The 22,091-nt window shown below is 49.6% G+C and overlaps 1 protein-coding gene across 2 annotated transcripts in view; it reads left to right on the top strand.

The window, feature by feature from the left end:
- The window catches only part of XPO1 (exportin 1), a 717,353-nt gene that overhangs the window by 312,507 nt on the left and 382,755 nt on the right, over nt 1-22,091 (top strand). For both annotated transcript variants that reach the window (XM_069234402.1, XM_069234401.1), the window contains exon 12: nt 4,913-5,110. In XM_069234402.1, coding sequence (XP_069090503.1) covers nt 4,913-5,110 — 198 coding nt within the window. The remainder of the gene's footprint in view (nt 1-4,912; nt 5,111-22,091) is intronic.

Genomic DNA, 22,091 nt, shown 5'->3' with positions numbered 1-22,091 from the left:
CCTGCTAGAGGGGTGTCTTACCTATACTGCATAGGCAGTGAGAGGCTGGCATGGCACCCTGAGGGGAGTGCCATGTCGACTTACTCGTTTTGTCCTCACTAGCACACACAAGCTTGTAAGCAGTGTGTCTGTGCTGAGTGAGGGGTCTCTAGGGTGGCATAATGCATGCTACAGCCCTTAGAGACCTTCCCTGGCATCAGGGCCCTTGGTACCAGAGGTACCAGTTACAAGGGACTTATCTGGATGCCAGGGTGTGCCAATTGTGGAAACAATGGTACATTTTAGGTGAAAGAACACTGGTGCTGGGGCCTGGTTAGCAGGGTCCCAGCACACTTCTCAGTCAAGTCAGCATCAGTATCAGGCAAAAAGTGGGGGGTAACTGCAACAGGGAGCCATTTCTTTACATCTTCCATGACAGGGCTGATGTGAATCTGTTGATGGTAACAGATGAGGATCAGGAGGCAGAGAGTGAACCTCTCCCTGATCTTCTGTCATCAGACCCAAAAGATGGCTCAGTAGATGGAGTGATCTACTCAGACACCCTCTCTGGCCAACAGCAAGCTGATTGTAGGAGAGTCCTACAACAGTTTCCTGAACTCTTCTCCTTAACCCCTGGTCAGACACACCTGTGTACCCATGATGTGGACACAGGAGACAGCATGCCTGTCAAAAACAAAATCTTTAGACAGTCTGACCATGTTAAGGAAAGCATCAAGGTGGAAGTCCACAAGATGCTGGAATTGGGAGTAATTGAGCGCTCTGACAGCCCCTGGGCTAGCCCAGTGGTCTTAGTCCCCAAACCTCACACCAAAGATGGAAAGAAAGAGATGAGGTTTTGTGTGGACTACAGAGGGCTCAATTCTGTCACCAAGACAGATGCTCATCCAATTCCTAGAGCTGATGAGCTCATAGATAAATTAGGTGCTGCCAAATTCTTAAGTACCTTTGACTTGACAGCAGGGTACTGGCAAATAAAAATGGCACCTGGAGCAAAAGAGAAAACAGCATTCTCCACACCTGATGGGCATTATCAGTTTACTGTTATGCCCTTTGGTTTAAAGAATGCCCCTGCCACCTTCCAAAGGTTGGTGAATCAAGTCCTTGCTGGCTTGGAGTCCTTTAGCACAGCTTATCTTGATGATATTGCTGTCTTTAGCTCCACCTGGCAGGATCACCTGGTCCACCTGAAGAAGGTTTTGAAGGCTCTGCAATCTGCAGGCCTCTCTATCAAGGCATCCAAATGCCAGATAGGGCAGGGAACTGTGGTTTACTTGGGACACCTTGTAGGTGGAGGCCAAGTTCAGCCACTCCAACCCAAGATCCAGACTATTCTGGACTGGGTGGCTCCAAAAACCCAGACTCAAGTCAGGGCATTCCTTGGCTTGACTGGGTATTACAGGAGGTTTGTGAAGGGATATGGATCCATTGTGACAGCCCTCACTGAACTCACCTCCAAGAAAATGCCCAAGAAAGTGAACTGGACTGTGGAATGCCAACAGGCCTTTGACACCCTGAAACAAGCAATGTGCTCAGCACCAGTTCTAAAAGCTCCAGATTATTCTAAGCAGTTCATTGTGCAGACAGATGCCTCTGAACATGGGATAGGGGCAGTTTTGTCCCAAACAAATGATGATGGCCTTGACCAGCCTGTTGCTTTCATTAGCAGGAGGTTACTCCCCAGGGAGCAGCGTTGGAGTGCCATTGAGAGGGAGGCCTTTGCTGTGGTTTGGTCCCTGAAGAAGCTGAGACCATACCTCTTTGGGACTCACTTCCTAGTTCAAACTGACCACAGACCTCTCAAATGGCTGATGCAAATGAAAGGTGAAAATCCTAAACTGTTGAGGTGGTCCATCTCCCTACAGGGAATGGACTTTATAGTGGAACACAGACCTGGGACTGCCCATGCCAATGCAGATGGCCTTTCCAGGTTCTTCCACTTAGAAAATGAAGACTCTCTTGGGAAAGGTTAGTCTCATCCTCTTTCGTTTGGGGGGGGGTTGTGTAAGGAAATGCCTCCTTGGCATGGTTGCCCCCTGACTTTTTGCCTTTGCTGATGCTATGTTTACAATTGAAAGTGTGCTGAGGCCTGCTAACCAGGCCCCAGCACCAGTGTTCTTTCCCTAACCTGTACTTTTGTATCCACAATTGGCAGACCCTGGCATCCAGATAAGTCCCTTGTAACTGGTACTTCTAGTACCAAGGGCCCTGATGCCAAGGAAGGTCTCTAAGGGCTGCAGCATGTCTTATGCCACCCTGGAGACCTCTCACTCAGCACAGACACACTGCTTGCCAGCTTGTGTGTGCTAGTGAGGACAAAACGAGTAAGTCGACATGGCACTCCCCTCAGGGTGCCATGCCAGCCTCTCACTGCCTATGCAGTATAGGTAAGACACCCCTCTAGCAGGCCTTACAGCCCTAAGGCAGGGTGCACTATACCATAGGTGAGGGTACCAGTGCATGAGCATGGTACCCCTACAGTGTCTAAACAAAACCTTAGACATTGTAAGTGCAGGGTAGCCATAAGAGTATATGGTCTGGGAGTCTGTCAAACACGGACTCCACAGCACCATAATGGCTACACTGAAAACTGGGAAGTTTGGTATCAAACTTCTCAGCACAATAAATGCCAGTGTACATTTTATTGCAAAATACACCCCAGAGGGCACCTTAGAGGTGCCCCCTGAAACTTAACCGACTGTCTGTGTAGGCTGACTAGTTCCAGCAGCCTGCCACACTAGAGACATGTTGCTGGCCCCATGGGGAGAGTGCCTTTGTCACTCTGAGGCCAGTAACAAAGCCTGCACTGGGTGGAGATGCTAACACCTCCCCCAGGCAGGAGCTGTAACACCTGGCGGTGAGCCTCAAAGGCTCACCCCTTTGTCACAGCACCGCAGGACACTCCAGCTAGTGGAGTTGCCCGCCCCCTCCGGCCCGGCCCCCACTTTTGGCGGCAAGACCGGAGAAAATAATGAGAATAACAAGGAGGAGTCACTGGCCAGTCAGGACAGCCCCTAAGGTGTCCTGAGCTGAGGTGACTCTAACTTTTAGAAATCCTCCATCTTGCAGATGGAGGATTCCCCCAATAGGGTTAGGATTGTGACCCCCTCCCCTTGGGAGGAGGCACAAAGAGGGTGTACCCACCCTCGGGGCTAGTAGCCATTGGCTACCAACCCCCCAGACCTAAACACGCCCTTAAATTTAGTATTTAAGGGCTACCCTGAACCCTAGAAAATTAGATTCCTGCAAACTACAAGAAGGACTGCCCAGCTGAAAACCCCTGCAGAGGAAGACCAGAAGACGACAACTGCCTTGGCTCCAGAAACTCACCGGCCTGTCTCCTGCCTTCCAAAGCACTCTGCTCCAGCGACGCCTTCCAAGGGACCAGCGACCTCTGAATCCTCTGAGGACTGCCCTGCTTCGAAAAAGACAAGAAACTCCCGAGGACAGCGGACCTGCTCCAAAAAGACTGCAACTTTGTTTCGAGGAGCAGCTTTAAAGACCCTGCAATCTCCCCGCAAGAAGCGTGAGACTTGCAACACTGCACCCGGCGACCCCGACTCGGCTGGTGGAGAACCAACACCTCAGGGAGGACCCCCGGACTACTCTCCGACTGTGAGTACCAAAACCTGTCCCCCCTGAGCCCCCACAGCGCCGCCTGCAGAGGGAATCCCGAGGCTTCCCCTGACCGCGACTCTCTGAAACCTAAGTCCCGACGCCTGGAAAAGACCCTGCACCCGCAGCCCCCAGGACCTGAAGGACCGGACTTTCACGGGAGAAGTGACCCCCAGGAGTCCCTCTCCCTTGCCCAAGTGGAGGTTTCCCCGAGGAAGCCCCCCCTTGCCTGCCTGCAGCGCTGAAGAGATCCGTTGATCTCTCATAGACTAACATTGCGAACCCGACGCTTGTTTCTACACTGCACCCGGCCGCCCCCGCGCCGCTGAGGGTGAAATTTCTGTGTGGGCTTGTGTCCCCCCCGGTGCCCTACAAAACCCCCCTGGTCTGCCCTCCGAAGACGCGGGTACTTACCTGCAAGCAGACCGGAACCGGGGTACCCCCTTCTCTCCATTCTAGCCTATGCGTTTTGGGCACCACTTTGAACTCTGCACCTGACCGGCCCTGAGCTGCTGGTGTGGTGACTTTGGGGTTGCTCTGAACCCCCAACGGTGGGCTACCTTGGACCAAGAACTGAACCCTGTAAGTGTCTTACTTACCTGGTAAAACTAACAAAAACTTACCTCCCCCAGGAACTGTGAAAATTGCTCTAAGTGTCCACTTTTAAAGTAGCTATTTGTCAATAACTTGAAAAGTATACATGCAATTGAAATGATTCAAAGTTCCTAATGTACTTACCTGCAATACCTTTCAAACAAGATATTACATGTTAAATTTGAACCTGTGGTTCTTAAAATAAACTAAGAAAATATATTTTTCTATACAAAACCTATTGGCTGGATTTGTCTCTGAGTGTGTGTACCTCATTTATTGTCTATGTGTATGTACAACAAATGCTTAATACTACTCCTTGGATAAGCCTACTGCTCGACCACACTACCACAAAATAGAGCATTAGTATTATCTATTTTTACCACTATTTTACCTCTAAGGGGAACCCTTGGACTCTGTGAATGCTATTCCTTACTTTGAAATAGCACATACAGAGCCAACTTCCTACAATTGTTTATCCTACGGAGCTAATTATAAAAAAATCTTGGCTTCTCCTTGGGCGATGTGAATGTTTAAGAGCTATTAGTGTGGAATATATTTGACCTGTGATCGTGGCATTATACACATTTAATGTAGCTCTTTTGAAATCATATGGCCTTTTGTTTCTTCTGGGAAGAGACATGCTTGATAAGCATCAAAAGTGATAACTGTGCATGCTATTGGTTAAAAGTTTGCATTTTCTCTGTAGGCTCTACACTACATGTTGCTGGTATCTGAGGTAGAAGAAACTGAAATTTTCAAAATTTGCCTGGAATATTGGAATCACTTGGCTGCAGAACTGTATCGAGAGAGCCCGTTTTCAACATCTGCCTCACCTTTGCTATCTGGAAGTCAGCATTTTGATGTTCCTCCAAGAAGACAGCTTTATTTGCCTGTTCTCTCCAAGGTACAGAGAATGTAGCATAAATATCTGTGTGTGTGTATATGTATATGAATGAATAAAATGTCCTTTATGATCCTTGTTCCTATATTTGATGATTACATTCTGAAATTGTTGTATCAAGGTTGGCATATTAGGGTGGCTGATGGGTGTTAATGGTGGGTTGATCACGGTTGGTGGATTCTGTTGGTTAGTTACTTTAACTGGATGTTTAAAAAATCAGAGACCTTCATAAATCTGTGTGATATCCCTAGCGGTCTGGTCCTTCCTCAAGGGGGGGGGGGGCGCTGTCACTCATGCACTGAAGTTCGGTTCCTTCAGGTCCTCGGGGCTGTGGGTGCAGTGCTCGTTCCAGGTGTCTGGTTCCTTGTTAAAGTAGTCGCAGTTGGGGGGAGCCTCTGGATTTCCTCTGCAGGCTTCGCAGTGGTGGCTCAGGGGGGTCAACTTTGGCTACTCACAGGCTCGCAGTCGATGGGGAGTCCTCCCTGTGGTGTTTGTTCTCTGGATCCCGAGCTGGGGGTGTCTGGTGCAGAGTGGGATGTCCCACGCTTCCAGCGGGAAACGTGAGTTCTTTAGAAGGTGCTTCTTTGTTGCAAAGAAGTTGCTGTTGAGCAGAGCTACTGCTCACAGGAGTTTCTTGGTCCTTTAGTTCAGGGTAGTCCTCCGAGGCTTCAGAGGTCACGGTTCCTGTCAGATGCGTCGCTGGTTGCAGGTTTTCGAGTCGGGAGACAGGCTGGTAGGGCTGGGGCCAAAGCAGTTTTCATCTTCCGTCTTCTCTGCAGGCTTGCAGGTCAGCAGTCCTTAGTTCAGGTTGCAGGAATCTGATTTCCTGGGTTCTGGGGGGTGTGTTTAGGTCTGGGAGGGCAGTAGCCAATGGCTACTGTCCCGGAGGGTGGCTACACCCTCTTTGTACCTCTTCCCTGAAGGGGGGTGGGGGGCGGGGGGGGACGTCCCTAATCCTACTGGTGGGTGACTCATCCTTGTTTTCCTAATTATTTCCTTCAGCCTTGCTGCCAAAAGTGGGGGCAGTGGTCGGAGGGGCGGGCATCTCCACTAGCTGGGATCCCCTGGGGCGTTGGAACAAAGGCTTTGAGGCTCACTGCCAGGTTTTACAGTTCCTGCAGGGGGAGATGTGAAGCACCTCCACCCAGTGTAGGCTTTGTTCCTGGCCACAGAGTGACAAAGGCACTCTCCCCATGTGGACAGCAACATGTCTGGTGTGCGGCAGGTTGGCAGAAACTGGTCCGCCTACTCTAGAAGTCGGGTTGGTCTTCAGGGGGCATCTCTAAGATGCCCTCTGGGTGTATGTTACAATACATTGCACACTGGCATCAGTGTGCATTTATTGTGCTGAGAAGTTTGATACCAAACTTCCCAGTTTTCAGTGTAGCCATTATGGAACTCTGGAGTTCGTGTTTGACAGACTCCCAGACCATATACACTTATGGCTACCCTGCACTTAGAATGTCTAAGGTTTTGCTTAGACACTGTAGGGGCATAGTGCTTGTGCACATATTCCCTCACCTGTGGTATATAGTGCACCCTGCCTTAGGGCTGTAAGGCCTGCTAGAGGGGTGATATACCTATGCCACAGGCAGTGTGAGGTTGGCATGGCACTCTGAGGGGAGTGCCTCGTCGACTTAGTTATTTTCTCCCCACCAGCAAACACAAGCTGTGAGGCAGTGTGCATGTGCTGAGTGAGGGGTCCCCAGTGTGGCATAAGACATGCTGCAGCCCTTACAGACCTTTCCTGGCATCAGGGCCCTTGGTACCAGGGGTACCAGTTACAAGAGACTTACCGGAGTGCCAGGGCTGTGCCAATTGTGGGAACAAAGGTACAGTTTAGGGAAAGAACACTGGTGCTGGAGCCTGGTTAGCAGGGTCCCAGCACACTTTCAATCAAAGCTAGCATCAGCAAAGGCAAAAAGTTAAGGGGCAACTGTTGGACCTGGCCCTTTTACAGGGTAATTTCCCAGACTTTTTGCTTTTTGCCTCCTTATTTTTCTGACCTTTGTTGGCTGACGTTTTGACTCTGAGCACTTTTTTACTGCCAACCAGTGTTAAAGTGCATGTGCTCTCCCTTACAAAATTGGTATGAATGGATTATACATAATTGACATATTTAATTTACCTAGAAGTCCCTTGTAAAGTGGTATCCCTATACCCAGGGCCTGTAAATTAAATGTTACTAGTGGGCCTGCAGCGCTGCTTGCGCCACCCACTGAAGTAGCCTGTCAAACCTCTCTAAGGCCTGCTAGCGCAGAGCCTGTGTGCGCAGTTTTCTGCCCCAGGGACCTGGCATCTAAATGTACTTGCCAGGCCCAGCACTCCCCTTTTACTACATGTAAGTCACCCCTAAGGTATGCCCTAGCTAGCCCTTTGGGCAGGGTGCCATGTATGTAGAAGGAAGGACAGGTGCCATGTTGCATGGCCTGTCCTGGTAGTGACAAACAGCCTAACTTGGTGTCTCACTGCTGTGAGTGCTGCCTCATAGGATTGCATTGGAAATGCCCTGCCTTAGGTGTAGGGGTGTATTGTCTGATTTATGAGGGGTAGTGTAGGCATGTTTGGTATGGTTGGGATAGTGGTGAGAAATGCTGCTTACTGGTGTGGGTGTATTTTTTATTACTATCACAGAAATGCCACTTCTAGAAAGTGCACATTTATCTGTGCTTATGACTTTGGTGTTTTGCAGCTTGCCTCCGATCCACGTCTGGGCAGACTGACAGTTGGGGCTTTGTGCATACTTCTCAGACAGCCTGAACACAGTGAGGGTGGAGGTGTCACAGAGGTGCATCTACATATTGTAAAGCCTTCCTGGGCTGAGAGAAGGGGGAGGCGGGGCACACCTGCATTTGTAAAGGCTGTGCCCTGGCCTCACACAATAGGGTCGTTAAATCCCCCATTCCCCCCCCCCCCCCCCCCCCCAACTGATGCTTGGAACCTCCTCTCCCTACCATTGTAAAACGCACTGTAAACCCAGTATAAGTACAGGGGAATTTTCCCCACAATTTGAACATTCGTTGGACTTGAAACTGGGCACAGAACGCTGATGAATGGACTCACCAGGAAACCACCTTGGACTGCTGCTGCTGTGCTGACCTGTGACCTGCCTGGTCACTAGGAGGAATTGCCACCATCTGCACCCCTTGTGCTGGCCTGTAGCTGGGCCCACGAGCCCTGTGCTTCCTCGTGCTCTTGCTTGTTCCCAGGGGCAGGGTGCTGTGGCCCCTGACCCCTGCAACGATCTCTACAGCTTTGGCGAAAGCGCTTGGGAAAATCGTTCTCTTAAATTGCTGAAGAAAATCACTGCCGCAACCCGGGCTGCAGATTTGCCTTAGCGCTTTGAAAAGCGATTTTATTTGGATCCCAGAATCACCGCCACAACCCAGGCTTTGAATTTTCATTTGGCGCGGGGTCCGCGCTGTTTCTAGTGCCCCAGGGCATGTAATGAAGTAAACGGAGCAAGCGTGCTCCTCTCGGCGCCCCCGGGGCACGTCCCGCTCCTGGGAGCGCCCCCGAGGCACCAGCTGCCTCGACTCACAGAAAGAACTCACTGCGGTGGCCCGGGAACAACTGAACACTCGCGCACCACGTCGGGTGCGGGAGAGTGCCTTGTCGGGCCCCCCCATGCTCACTCTTTAGGCACAAGGAGTGCCTCTTCATCACAATCCGGTACTTTTTAGGGAATATTGGCTCAGTGAGCCTAGTATGAACCTTGGGGGGGGGGGGGGGGGAGGGGGGAGGGTAGAGGGTGGGTTTATATGTTCCTACCTGCTTTCATGACATTACATATATATGTGCTGTTTTATGAGCATGACAAGCTGATATGTATTTTTATGACTTGTGATCTGTTTTCTAATGTTCCTTTCATGGGTATTTAGGGGTTATTCACGGCATGTGTGTAGGAAGTTCCTTACAATGTGCATATAACTCTTATGGTAATTCCTGACTACTGCTTATGTTGCAGAATCCGGAGTACTTATGTGTTCTATTGTGACAAATGCGTATGCTTGCAGGGTATTAGTAACTTGCGTAATATTCTGACAACTGCTAAGGTAGCAGGGTATTACTTAGTGTAATGTTGGTCTAATTATGTTTTGTGCAATACAGATTATTTTTACATAGCTCAGTGTTGTTTACTTTGTGGTGTACATTTTGCGTCTCGTGTGTTGTGCAAACGCTTTTACATTGCCTCTGGGATAGGCCTGACTGCTCGTGCCAAGCTACCAAGGGGGTGAGCAGGGGATATTATGGACGTGTAACCCCCTTGCCCTGACTAGAGTGGGTAGGTTCTGCGTGGCTGAGGTGCATACCCTAGCCAACCAGAAACCCCATTTCTAACAGTAACCATGCCAAGGAGGCATTTCCTTACACGTTCAGGACTTCCTGGCAAAACCTGTAAGGAAATCGGTTCTGCCCATCAAATTTAACCTGGATTTTTTAATTTTTGTACTTTTTTCCACCTGGTATGTAACCTCTTTACTGTGGGTGAGCCTCACTGTGGGTGAGTCATAGGTTGTAAGTAAAGGTAAACTAACTAATCTTTATCACCAGTGTCATTCTTTTAAGATAAAACCACTGCTACGCAACAAGGGTAAGGGGCACTTGGTGTGTTTCATGTGAACAAGTGTGACCTGTGCGTTGCAGGCTTCTGTCGTTCGTAGCCCAGTAGCTGCACACATTAGCGTGGCTCCGAGGGAACGCCGCATGATTGGATATTGACCTGGGCTTGGCCTTGTAATGTTGGTTCAGGCTCATCGGGAAGGCCAGATAACTGGAAGGAAAAACCCCTTGATGCTCTAGAGTAAAGACAGTTGCCCCTAGGACCAGTGGGGCTCCCACACAAGACCAGAGAAGTTGGAGCTCTTGCACCCCCTGGGGACTCATTTGGGAAAACCTTGGGCTTCTCTACCAAGGAGGAGAGGAGTGCCAGAAAAAACAGGACTGGCACAGCGAGCCAGTTGCACCGGCTTCCTGCAGAGTTTGCTGAGGCCAGGAGGCATGAGGAAAGGGCTCCAGGTGGCTGAGTATCGCAACCAGGAGTAAAATGATCCTAATATCATCCAAATCGGTCCAGCGGGGCTCAGGTTATGGCATGTTGATGGCTGACTACCTTTGACATTGTCCACGGATGGAGAACGGGGAGCTCCACTGCTGAATCCAATTATTACCCCCAAGGTGGGCCAGGTCCCAGAGGCAGCCGCATGGAGTACATTTTAATTTTCAATTCCTGGTAAGGGGTGTGCATGGGTCCCCCTCCACAGATGCCAAGAGGTCTGTGGACCACAACCCCCAGCTGCTTTATGAATTGAGTGGTCCGGAATCACAAATTCTGTTCCAGGGGGTCCTCATCAATTGTCAAAGGATATATATATATATATATATATATTTTCGATGGCATGTGTAGCTGCAGATACACATGCTGTGTGTAGCTCTTCCGACATCTAGTGTTGGGCTTGGAGTGTTACAAGTTGTTTTTCTTCGAAGAAGTCTTTTTGGAGTCATGGGATCGAGTGGTGACTACTATTATTGTTTACAGTGCGCATGGGCATCGACAACATTGTTAAATTGTTTTCTTTATTCTGTCGGTTTTGGACGTGTTTCGTCTCGCTCTGAGGTTTTGAATCGGAAAACCTACTTATTCGTTGCTATTGTTTCGCTTGTGTTTCCCATTTAGCATTGAACCGGTAGTACTGTCGTAACCTTCATTTCGCCCTTAGGGGCGCGCGCCCAACTGGGGCCTGTTCGGGCCTACCGCGTGGAAAGCCTGATGGATTGGGCTCCATTTCGATTCTGCCTTCGGTGCCTCGCGAAGTACCCCTATACAGACCAACACCTGGTTTGTATTTGTGCCTTTCTCCAGACCATCGGGAGGAAGATTGTGAGGCCTGTTGATCGTTTGGATCAAAGAAGACTTTGAGAGATCGCAGGGCCCAAAGACTGGAAATGGCGTCAAAGCACAGAATCTCGACGTCATGGAGGAAGAGCAGGTGCAGACAGTCTCCATCTGAGACACCGACTCCGAACAAGAATCGGAAGATGATAGACCCATCACAGCTGGCCAGCATGTGAGTACGTCTGCCCCTACATAAAAAACATCTGAAGGACTTGGGTACACTACTGCCGGTAGGCCATGGTTCAGCCCGAAAAAAAGACTGTTGGCGGGCGACCGACCTTCCGGGTTGGTGCTGATAAAGGCCACTCCTCCGTCCACCTCGGAGTCTAGTTTATCGGTTAAAGTTTCCATATCAGACTCCAGTAAACAACCTCATTCCTCTGAGTTGAAAATTTAACTGTTTCAGGAGCCGCAACAACGGACTACCTTTTCTGGACTGAAAAAGATCCACACTTAAGAGCTGAATAAATCCTCATGCACAGAGGAACAGGGACTTTAGATGAAATTTAATGCAAATCTTAAAGCCCATGCTGGAATCTCACAAAGCTTCTGAGGAGGAGACTGATATCGAGCCAATATTAGAGGTTATGGATGAAAGACAATCGAGAATCTATATACATAAGGAGTCTCGACAAATCATCACTGCACCTTCTTTAAAGACTAAAAGAAAGCTGGCTTTTCAGGAGGAGTTAGACTCTGTTCAACCACCAGCAAAAGTGCAGAAACAAAAGGAGAAACCAGCACCTCTCCCTACTTCTCCTCAGCTTTTTTTCACCTCACAATAGTCCACCGCCACTGCCTTCTCCATCACATTCATTATATTCCAATGGAGATATAGTAGACCCATGGGATCTCTATGACCCTGATCCCATTCCGGCAGTGATCCAGAATTCCCATCTAAACCTTCTCCTCCTGAAGACACCACTGCCTACACAAGTAATCTCTAGGGCAGCGGCTTATCATGGAGTGCTTATGCATTCTGAACCCCTGGAAGAAGACTTTAATACACTGTCTTCCAGTTACTCCAGGTACCAGTGTCCCCCGATGTGGACTGGAATGGTTAAGCATGCGGATCAAATTTTTATTGAGGCTCTCAAAGCTAGTCATCACCCCTAGAATTGACAAAAAATATAAGCCTGCTCCTGTGGACCCAGACTAGATCACACATCAGGTCCCTCCAGACTAAGTGGTAGTCAGTGCAGCAAGGAAAAGAGCAAACAGCCAGTCATCAGGAGAGACATCTCCTCCTGATAAGGAAAGTAGGACATTTGACCCAGCTGGCAAGAGTCGCCACACAAGCGGCTAACCAGTGGAGAATTGCCAGTTCTCATGCACTTCTAGACAGATATGACAGGGCCCATTGAGACGAGATGTAAGATCTTATACAGCACCTCTCAAATGAGCATTAAAAGAGCACAACAGGTTGTAGAAAAGGAACCGGCTATAAGCAATAACCAGATAAGGTCTGCCCTTGATGCTGCTGATACAGTTGCAAGGAGTGTTAATAATGCCATTACAATCAGAAGGCATGCATGGCCACGCTCCTCTGGTTTTAAACCAGAAATTCAACAGGCAATACTTATTATGCCTTTTGACAAGAAATATCTATTAGGCCCAGAAGAAGACACTACTATTGAGAAACTGAGAAAAGACTCAGATATGAAAGCAATGGGGGCTTTATACACCACACCATGTAGGGGCTGTGTAGGAAGTTGGCTCTGTATGCGCTATTTCAAAGTAAGGAATAGTATGCACAGAGTCCAAAGGTTCCCCTTAGAGGTAAGATAGTGGCAAAAAGAGATAATACTAATGCTCTATTTTGTGGTAGTGTGGTCGAGCAGTAGGCTTATCAAAGGAGTAGTGTTAAGCATTTGTTGTACATACACACAGGCAATAAATGAGGAACACACACTCGGAAACAATTCCAGGCCAATAGGTTTTTGTATAGAAAAATATATTTTCTTAGTTTATTTTAAGAACCACAGGTTCAAATTCTACATGTAATATCTCATTTGAAAGGTATTGCAGGTAAGTACTCTAGGAACTTTTAATAATCACAATAGCATATATACTTTTTACATAATACACATTTAGCTGTTTTAAAAGTGGACACAGTGCAATTTTCACAGTTCCTGGGGGAGGTAAAGTAATGTTAGGTTTTCCAGGTAAGTAAAACACCTACGGGGTTCAAATTGGGGTCCAAGGGAGCCCACCGTTGGGGGTTCAGAGCAACCCCAAAGTCACCACACCAGCAGCTCAGGGCCGGTCAGGTGCAGAATTCAAAGTGGTGCCCAAAACACATAGGCTTCAATGGAGAAGGGGGTGCCCCGGTTCCAGTCTGCCAGCAGGTAAGTACCCGCGTGTAATGAAATGCCTCCTTGGCATGGTTGCCCCCTGACTTTTTGCCTTTGCTGATGCTATGTTTACAATTGAAAGTGTGCTGAGGCCTGCTAACCAGGCCCCAGCACCAGTGTTCTTTCCCTAACCTGTACTTTTGTATCCACAATTGGCAGACCCTGGCATCCAGATAAGTCCCTTGTAACTGGTACTCCTAGTACCAAGGGCCCTGATGCCAAGGAAGGTCTCTAAGGGCTGCAGCATGTCTTATGCCACCCTGGAGACCTCTCACTCAGCACAGACACACTGCTTGCCAGCTTGTGTGTGCTAGTGAGGACAAAACGAGTAAGTCGACATGGCACTCCCCTCAGGGTGCCATGCCAGCCTCTCACTGCCTATGCAGTATAGGTAAGACACCCCTCTAGCAGGCCTTACAGCCCTAAGGCAGGGTGCACTATACCATAGGTGAGGGTACCAGTGCATGAGCATGGTACCCCTACAGTGTCTAAACAAAACCTTAGACATTGTAAGTGCAGGGTAGCCATAAGAGTATATGGTCTGGGAGTCTGTCAAACACGAACTCCACAGCACCATAATGGCTACACTGAAAACTGGGAAGTTTGGTATCAAACTTCTCAGCACAATAAATGCACACTGATGCCAGTGTACATTTTATTGCAAAATACACCCCAGAGGGCATCTTAGAGGTGCCCCCTGAAACTTAACCGACTGTCTGTGTAGGCTGACTAGTTCCAGCAGCCTGCCACACTAGAGACATGTTGCTGGCCCCATGGGGAGAGTGCCTTTGTCACTCTGAGGCCAGTAACAAAGCCTGCACTGGGTGGAGATGCTAACACCTCCCCCAGGCAGGAGCTGTAACACCTGGCGGTGAGCCTCAAAGGCTCACCCCTTTGTCACAGCCCAGCAGGGCACTCCAGCTTAGTGGAGTTGCCCGCCCCCTCCGGCCACGGCCCCCACTTTTGGCGGCAAGGCTGGAGGGAACAAAGAAAGCAACAAGGAGGAGTCACTGGCCAGTCAGGACAGCCCCTAAGGTGTCCTGAGCTGAGGTGACTCTAACTTTTAGAAATCCTCCATCTTGCAGATGGAGGATTCCCCCAATAGGGTTAGGATTGTGACCCCCTCCCCTTGGGAGGAGGCACAAAGAGGGTGTACCCACCCTCAGGGCTAGTAGCCATTGGCTACTAACCCCCCCAGACCTAAACACGCCCTTAAATTTAGTATTTAAGGGCTACCCTGAACCCTAGAAAAATAGATTCCTGCAACTACAAGAAGAAGGACTGCCTAGCTGAAAACCCCTGCAGAGGAAGACCAGAAGACGACTACTGCCTTGGCTCCAGAAACTCACCGGCCTGTCTCCTGCCTTCCAAAGATCCTGCTCCGGCGACGCCTTCCAAAGGGACCAGCGACCTCGACATCCTCTGAGGACTGCCCCTGCTTCGAAAAGACAAGAAACTCCCGAGGACAGCGGACCTGCTCCAAGAAAGGCTGCAACTTTGTTTCTAGCAGCCTTGAAAGAACCCTGCAAGCTCCCCGCAAGAAGCGTGAGACTTGCAACACTGCACCCGGCGACCCCGACTCGGCTGGTGGAGATCCAACACCTCAGGAGGGACCCCAGGACTACTCTGATACTGTGAGTACCAAAACCTGTCCCCCCTGAGCCCCCACAGCGCCGCCTGCAGAGGGAATCCCGAGGCTTCCCCTGACCGCGACTCTTTGAATCCTAAATCCCGACGCCTGGGAGAGACCCTGCACCCGCAGCCCCCAGGACCTGAAGGACCGGACTTTCACTGGAGAAGTGACCCCCAGGAGTCCCTCTCCCTTGCCCAAGTGGAGGTTTCCCCGAGGAACCCCCCCCTTGCCTGCCTGCAGCGCTGAAGAGATCCCGAGATCTCTCATAGACAAACATTGCGAACCCGACTCTTGTTTCTACACTGCACCCGGCCGCCCCCGCGCTGCTGAGGGTGAAATTTCTGTGTGGGCTTGTGTCCCCCCCCCGGTGCCCTACAAAACCCCTCTGGTCTGCCCTCCGAAGACGCGGGTACTTACCTGCAAGCAGACCGGAACCGGGGCACCCCCTTCTCTCCATTCTAGCCTATGTGTTTTGGGCACCACTTTGAACTCTGCACCTGACCGGCCCTGAGCTGCTGGTGTGGTGACTTTGGGGTTGCTCTGAACCCCCAACGGTGGGCTACCTTGGACCAAGAACTGAACCCTGTAAGTGTCTTACTTACCTGGTAAAACTAACAAAAACTTACCTCCCCCAGGAACTGTGAAAATTGCACTAAGTGTCCACTTTTAAAACAGCTATTTGTCAATAACTTGAAAAGTATACATGCAATTTTTATGATTTGAAGTTCCTAAAGTACTTACCTGCAATACCTTTCGAATGAGATATTACATGTAGAATTTGAACCTGTGGTTCTTAAAATAAACTAAGAAAAGATATTTTTCGATACAAAAACCTGTTGGCTGGATTTGTCTCTGAGTGTGTGTACCTCATTTGTCTATGTGTATGTACAACAAATGCTTAACACTACTCCTTGGATAAGCCTACTGCTCGACCACACTACCACAAAATAGAGCATTAGTATTATCTATTTTTTACCACTATTTTACCTCTAAGGGGAACCCTTGGACTCTGTGCATGCTATTCCTTACTTTGAAATAGCACATACAGAGCCAACTTCCTACACCGCGTCTTCGGAGGGCAGACCAGGGGGGTTTTGCAGGGCACCGGGGGGAGACACAAGTCCACACAAAAAGTACACCCTCAGCAGCGCGGGGGCGGCCGGGTGCAGTGTGCAAACAAGCGTCGGGTTTCCAGTAGATTTCAATGGGAGACCAAGGGGTCTCTTCAGCGATGCAGGCAAGGGGGGGGGGCTCCCCAGGTGGTGGCTACCCCGAGCAAGGGAGAGGGCCTCCTGGGGGTCACTCCTGCACTGGAGTTCCGATCCTTCAGGTCCTTGGGCTGCGGGTGCAGGGTCTTTTCCAGGCGTCAGGATTTCAGAGTCAGGCAGTCGCAGTCAGGGGGAGCCTCGGGATTCCCTCTGCAGGCGTCGCTGTGGGGGCTCAGGGGGGACAACTTTGGTTACTCACAGTCTAGGAGTTGCCGGAGGGTCCTCCCTGAGGTGTTGGTTCTCCACCAGTTGAGTCGGGGTCGCCGGGTGCAGTGTTGCAAGTCTCACGCTTCTTGCGGGGATTGCAGGGGTCTTTAAATCTGCTCCTCTGGATACAAAGTTGCAGTCTTTGTTGAACAGAGCTGCTGTTCTCTGGAGTTTCTTGGTCTTTTGGAAGCAGGGCAGTCCTCTGAGGATTCAGAGGTCGCTGGTCCCGGGGAAAGCGTCGCTGGAGCAGTTTTCTTCTGAAGGAGGGAGACAGGCCGGTAGGTCTGGGGCCAAAGCAGTTGGTGTCTTCTTCTCTGCAGGGTTTTTCAGCTCAGCAGTCCTCTTCTTCTGTAAGTTGCAGGAATCTAAATTCTTAGGTTCAGGGGAGCCCTTAAATACTAAATTTAAGGGTGTGTTTAGGTCTGGGGGGTTAGTAGCCAATGGCTACTAGCCCTGAGGGTGGGGACACCCTCTTTGTGCCTCCTCCCAAGGGGGGTCACATTCCTATCCCTGAGGGGAGTGCCATGTCGACTTACTCGTTTTGTCCTCACCAGCACACACAAGCTGGCAAGCAGTGTGTCTGTGCTGAGTGAGGGGTCCCCAGGGTGGCATAAGATATGCTGCAGCCCTTAGAGACCTTTCCTGGCATCAGGGCCCTTGGTACCAGGGGTACCAGTTACAATGGACTTACCTGGATGCCAGGGTGTGGCAAGTGTGAAAACAAAAGTACAGGTTAGGGAAAGAACACTGGTGCTGGGGCCTGGTTAGCAGGCCTCAGCACACTTTCAATTCAAAAACATAGCATCAGCAAAGGCAAAAAGTCAGGGGGTAACCATGCCAAGGAGGCATTTCCTTACACAGACAACATGACAACCATGTATTACCTCAATAAACAGGGCGTGACACTCATCTCAACTGTCCCTACTAGCCCAGACAATATAGAAATGGGAAATTCATAATCACATTCATCTATTAGCACAATACATTCCAGGGATAGGCAATCAGCTGACCGATCTAAGCAGAAATCACCAACAAACACACGAATGGTAGATTCAATCCCAAGTACTTCAAAAGTGGGGAACACCAGAGATAGATCCATTTGCAACAAGCGAAAACGCAAAATGTCTAAACTTTGTATCCATACACCCACATCCTCTCCCCCCCCCCACTCCTTCCCTTTCTGGTCAGCAAACTACGTCAAACATCACTCACCATGATTATAATAGCACCAACATGGGTATTCCAGCATTGGTACACAACACTCCTAGAGCTGTCTGTAGTACCTCATTCCAAACTCCCAAACAGACCAGATTTTTTAAGCCAGATCAAAGGTCAAATCAGGCATCCACACCCCAGTGCGCTCAATCTAGCATTTTGGCTCCTGAAGTCCTAGAATTTGGTTACCTAAACTTCCACCAGATTGTATGGAAGTAATTAAACAAGCTCATAAACCTACTACTAAACAATGCTTCGCAAGCAAGTGGAAAAGATTTGTATACTAATGTCAATCTAAAAACACTGATCCACTTACAGCATCCATACAATATATTGTATGTGTAGGAAAATGGCTCCCTGTTGCGGTTACCCCCCACTTTTTGCCTGATACTGATGATGACTTGACTGAGAAGTGTGGGGGGACCCTGCTAACCAGGCCCCAGCACCAGTGTTCTTTCGCCTAAAATGTACCATTGTTCCCACAATTGGCACACCCCTGGCACACAGAAAAGTCCCTTGTAAAAGGTACCAGTGTTACCAAGGGCCTTTTGACCAGGGAAGGTCCTTAAGGGCTGCAGCGTGTTGTGCCACCCTAAGGGACCCCTCACCTAAAACATGCACACTGCCATTGTAGATTGTGTATGTTGAATGCGGAGAAAAAGGCAAAGTCGACATGGCATCCCCCTCAGGATGCCATGCCCACAAAATACTGCCTGTGGCATAGGCAAGTCACCCCTCTAGCAGGCCTTGCAGCCCTAAGGCAGGGTACACTACCACAGGTGAGGGCATAGCTGCATAAGCAATATGCCTATATAGTGTCTAAATCTGTTCTTAGACATTGTAAGTACAGTGTGGCCATATTAAGTATATGGTCTGGGGGTTTGTCAAAACAAACTCCACAGCTCCATAATGGCTACACTGAATACTGGGAAGTTTGGTATCAAACTTCTCAGAATAATAAACCCACACTGATGCCAGTATTGGATTTATGCACACAGGGCATCTTAGAGATGCCCCTATTTCTCTTCCAGGGGATCCTCATCAATAGTCATAAACATTGAATATTCCCGCCCTTGTGCGGGGACCCCGGAGCATATATATAAAATACATACATATTATCATGTGTAAAACAGCAATGCAGGCTATAATCATAAATAGGCTAAAATGCTTTATTTCTATGCAAGTTTTTTTTTTTATTTTTTTTTTTTATATATTATAAAATCACAATAGATCATAAATATCTACCTAAGCCCCCAAAAACTGGACTTGGGGAAGTAAACAGCAGTAAATAGCAGAGAAAAATAGAAAAAACTACATTGAAAAACAATGAAGCATTCTTAGCCAATAGGCTGCATGCAGGTTAACACAGGAGAACCATAAAAACTTTGGCACCGTGCCTTTAAGACCCTGAGCACCTCCAGTATCCCACCATGCCTCAGGGGTGAAGGGAAGGTGACAGTTGGTTCACAGTTAGGTCAGTTCTTTTTTCCGGCTTCTTCTGAGAGGATCCTGGAGCATTGAGCTCTCAGTTTTTCTGAGTTTTTCTTCAGAAAAATCCTTAAAAATAGTGTTTTTCCTGTTTACTCGACAGATAACATCTTTTGTCTGAGTTTGGAAGTCTTTTTTGACAGAAAATGCCATCTCTTTTTGTAAAATGTCCTTCTTGTGGGAAGAAGAAAGCCCAGTCAGACCCACACTCTCTGTGTATTGTCTGCCTGCCACAGAGTCACTGTCCTGACACCTGCAAGTATTGTAAGAACATGTTAAGGAGGACTCTCAAAGACAGAGAGAAGATCAGGCTACATGGGCTTCAGGAGAGGAAAAAGTCAACATCCTCTTCACTTCCCAGACCTACAGCAGAAGGAATGGCCCGATCGACGTCGACAGGTAGGATTGTGCCTGTTTGTTCTCCATCGACGTCATCGGCACCACCGTCTCACCGGCATAGATCGCCGTCGACGGCGACCAGACCGACGTCGAGGGACAAAACGTCGAAGCATGGACACAGGGGTACATCTCCGTCGACGGCAGGCCGCCATTCGGCGTCGAGCCATCTCCGGCGCTCCCGTTCGCCGTCGAGAATGTCTCACCCCTTGGCGTCGAAGGACACGACACCAAAAACACCTCGACGGCATGAACATCCGCCGTCGACCACTCGCCACTCAACGTCGAGACACACGACGGCGAGTAGGTCCAGGTCCCGCGATAGGCGATCGGCGTCAAGACACTCGACGGCAAGACCTCCGACGTCAAGACCTTCGACGTCGAACAGATCAGCCATCGCAACCTTCGACGTCGAGGATACAATCGACGTCGACACAACCTTCAGCTGTGTCACAGGCAGTAGAGCCAGCGGACAAAGCTCCCTCACCGGTGGTCTCTATAAGGAGTACATCATCCCATTCCAGAGCATCGGGGCATGTTTCTCCCATCACTCTATCACCCAGATGGTTAGAGAGCCTGAATAGACCGGCAGCATCCCCGGATTCACAATACTCTAGGATGTATTCTCCTACTGCCTCATTACCGAGAACGCCATCGCCTACAGCTAGAGCAGGACGGGCTCGTTCTGCTTCTCGTCAGCCGACCACAAGACCTGCACACTCTGCTACAGCCTCTCGGAGCAGGTCCCGTTCCCGAAGGAGAACCAGGTCACGAACACCACGCAGAAGATCACCTTCTTGGTCTTCTTCAGGATCGTCTGTTGGGCGCTACTCCCCCACACTCACAGATTCTCCACCTGCTAGGATTTCCCCGGTGGATGATATCACCACTTTTAATGAGGTTCTTCTAAGGGGAGCGCAGAAGCTAAATATTGAGGTACCGGAGCCGGCCACCTCATCCTCAGTTATCTTTGAGACCCTACAACACAGATCAGTCTCGAGAAAACTGCTGCCACTAGTACCGGGTTTGCTGCAACCGACTACGGACACTTTTCTGTCTCCAGCTACTCTCAAGTCTGCCCCGGCTAGGATTCAAAAGAAATACAAAGCTCCGGAACAAGATCCTTTATTCCTGCGGAAGGATCCGCCACCAGACTCTGTGATCTTAGCCGCAGCCAGAAAAACACACTCTGTGGCATCATCTTCCACAGTCCCCCCCGGATAAGGAGAGCAGACACCTAGACTCTCTGGGGAGAAAGATGTGCGGTACGGCGGCATCTGCTATGAAGGTCTCCAGCGCCTCAGCACTTCTGGGCAGATATGACCGCTCTCTGTGGGACTCACTCCACAGATTTACAGAAAAGTTGCCCAGGGAAGATAGACAGGACTTCCAGGAAATCTTGCAGGAAGGGGGCCTAGTATCTAACCAGGTCATCAGCGCGGCGGCGGACGGGCGGATTTGGCTGCGCATGGGTATGCGCACGGAATCTGCGCTAGGAGGTCTTCCTGGCTACGGCTCACGGGTCTGAAACCGGAAGCACAGCAGCGCATTTTGAACCTCCCATTCAGCGGGAGTTCGTTGTTCGGTACCCACGCGGATGAAGAGATGGCCCGAATTAAAACGGAAGTCGACACGATGAGGGCAGTGGGCCTGGAACGTAAAAAAGACTTCAGGCGGAGGTACAGGCCGTATGACAGACGACCATTCCAGCAGAGGGTTCAAACCCCTCACTGGTCTCAGAGGCCACAACAACGACAGGGACGTTCCCTGTTTCAGGCACGTAGACCCACAAGAGACCGAGGGTCAAGTAGACCTCAACAGTCTACAGCAAAGACACCATCAAAGCAATGAGGCATTGCTTCCCTCAGCACTGTGCACCACTCCGGTGGGGGGAAGTGTTACGCATCATCTTCGCGAGTGGCACTCCATCACAAAAGACAAATGGGTGCTCAATATTGTCGAACATGGCTATTCTCTCCTTTTCAAAAAACCTCCTCCACACTTGCCGCCAGCAAGGTGTTTTCCTTCTCATCTCAGCCTGCTACGCAAGGAAGTTCTCGCACTCCTACAAAAGAAAGCTGTAGAAAAGGTTCCTCCGGCACAAAAAGGAAAAGGGGTGTACTCCCGTTACTTTCTGGTGGCGAAAAAAGGTCAACAGGGCCTCTTCAGGCCAATTCTGGACTTACGGCTCCTGAACAAGTACATAAGAAAACAAAAGTTCAGGATGCTAGCCCTTCACCAGATTGTCCCGCAACTGCATCAGGGAGACTGGATGTGCTCCATCGACCTACAGGATGCATATTTTCACATCCCAATAGCAACCAAACATCGGAAATTTTTACGTTTCCAGATAGCGTCACAGCACTACCAATTCAGAGTCCTTCCATTCGGCCTGAAGTCTGCACCCCGAGTCTTTTCAAAATGTGTAGCAGTGGTAGCGGCACACCTTCGAAGACAAAAAATATTCGTCTACCCCTACCTGGACGACTGGCTAGTGAAGGCCTCATCTCCGGATCAGGCGACAAAA

The sequence above is a fragment of the Pleurodeles waltl genome, chromosome 5, assembly GCF_031143425.1.
Source record: "Pleurodeles waltl isolate 20211129_DDA chromosome 5, aPleWal1.hap1.20221129, whole genome shotgun sequence".
In the NCBI taxonomy this organism is placed as follows: domain Eukaryota; kingdom Metazoa; phylum Chordata; class Amphibia; order Caudata; family Salamandridae; genus Pleurodeles; species Pleurodeles waltl.
The sequence above is the reverse complement of the archived record's forward strand: the minus strand, read 5'-3'. Positions and strand labels throughout refer to the sequence as shown.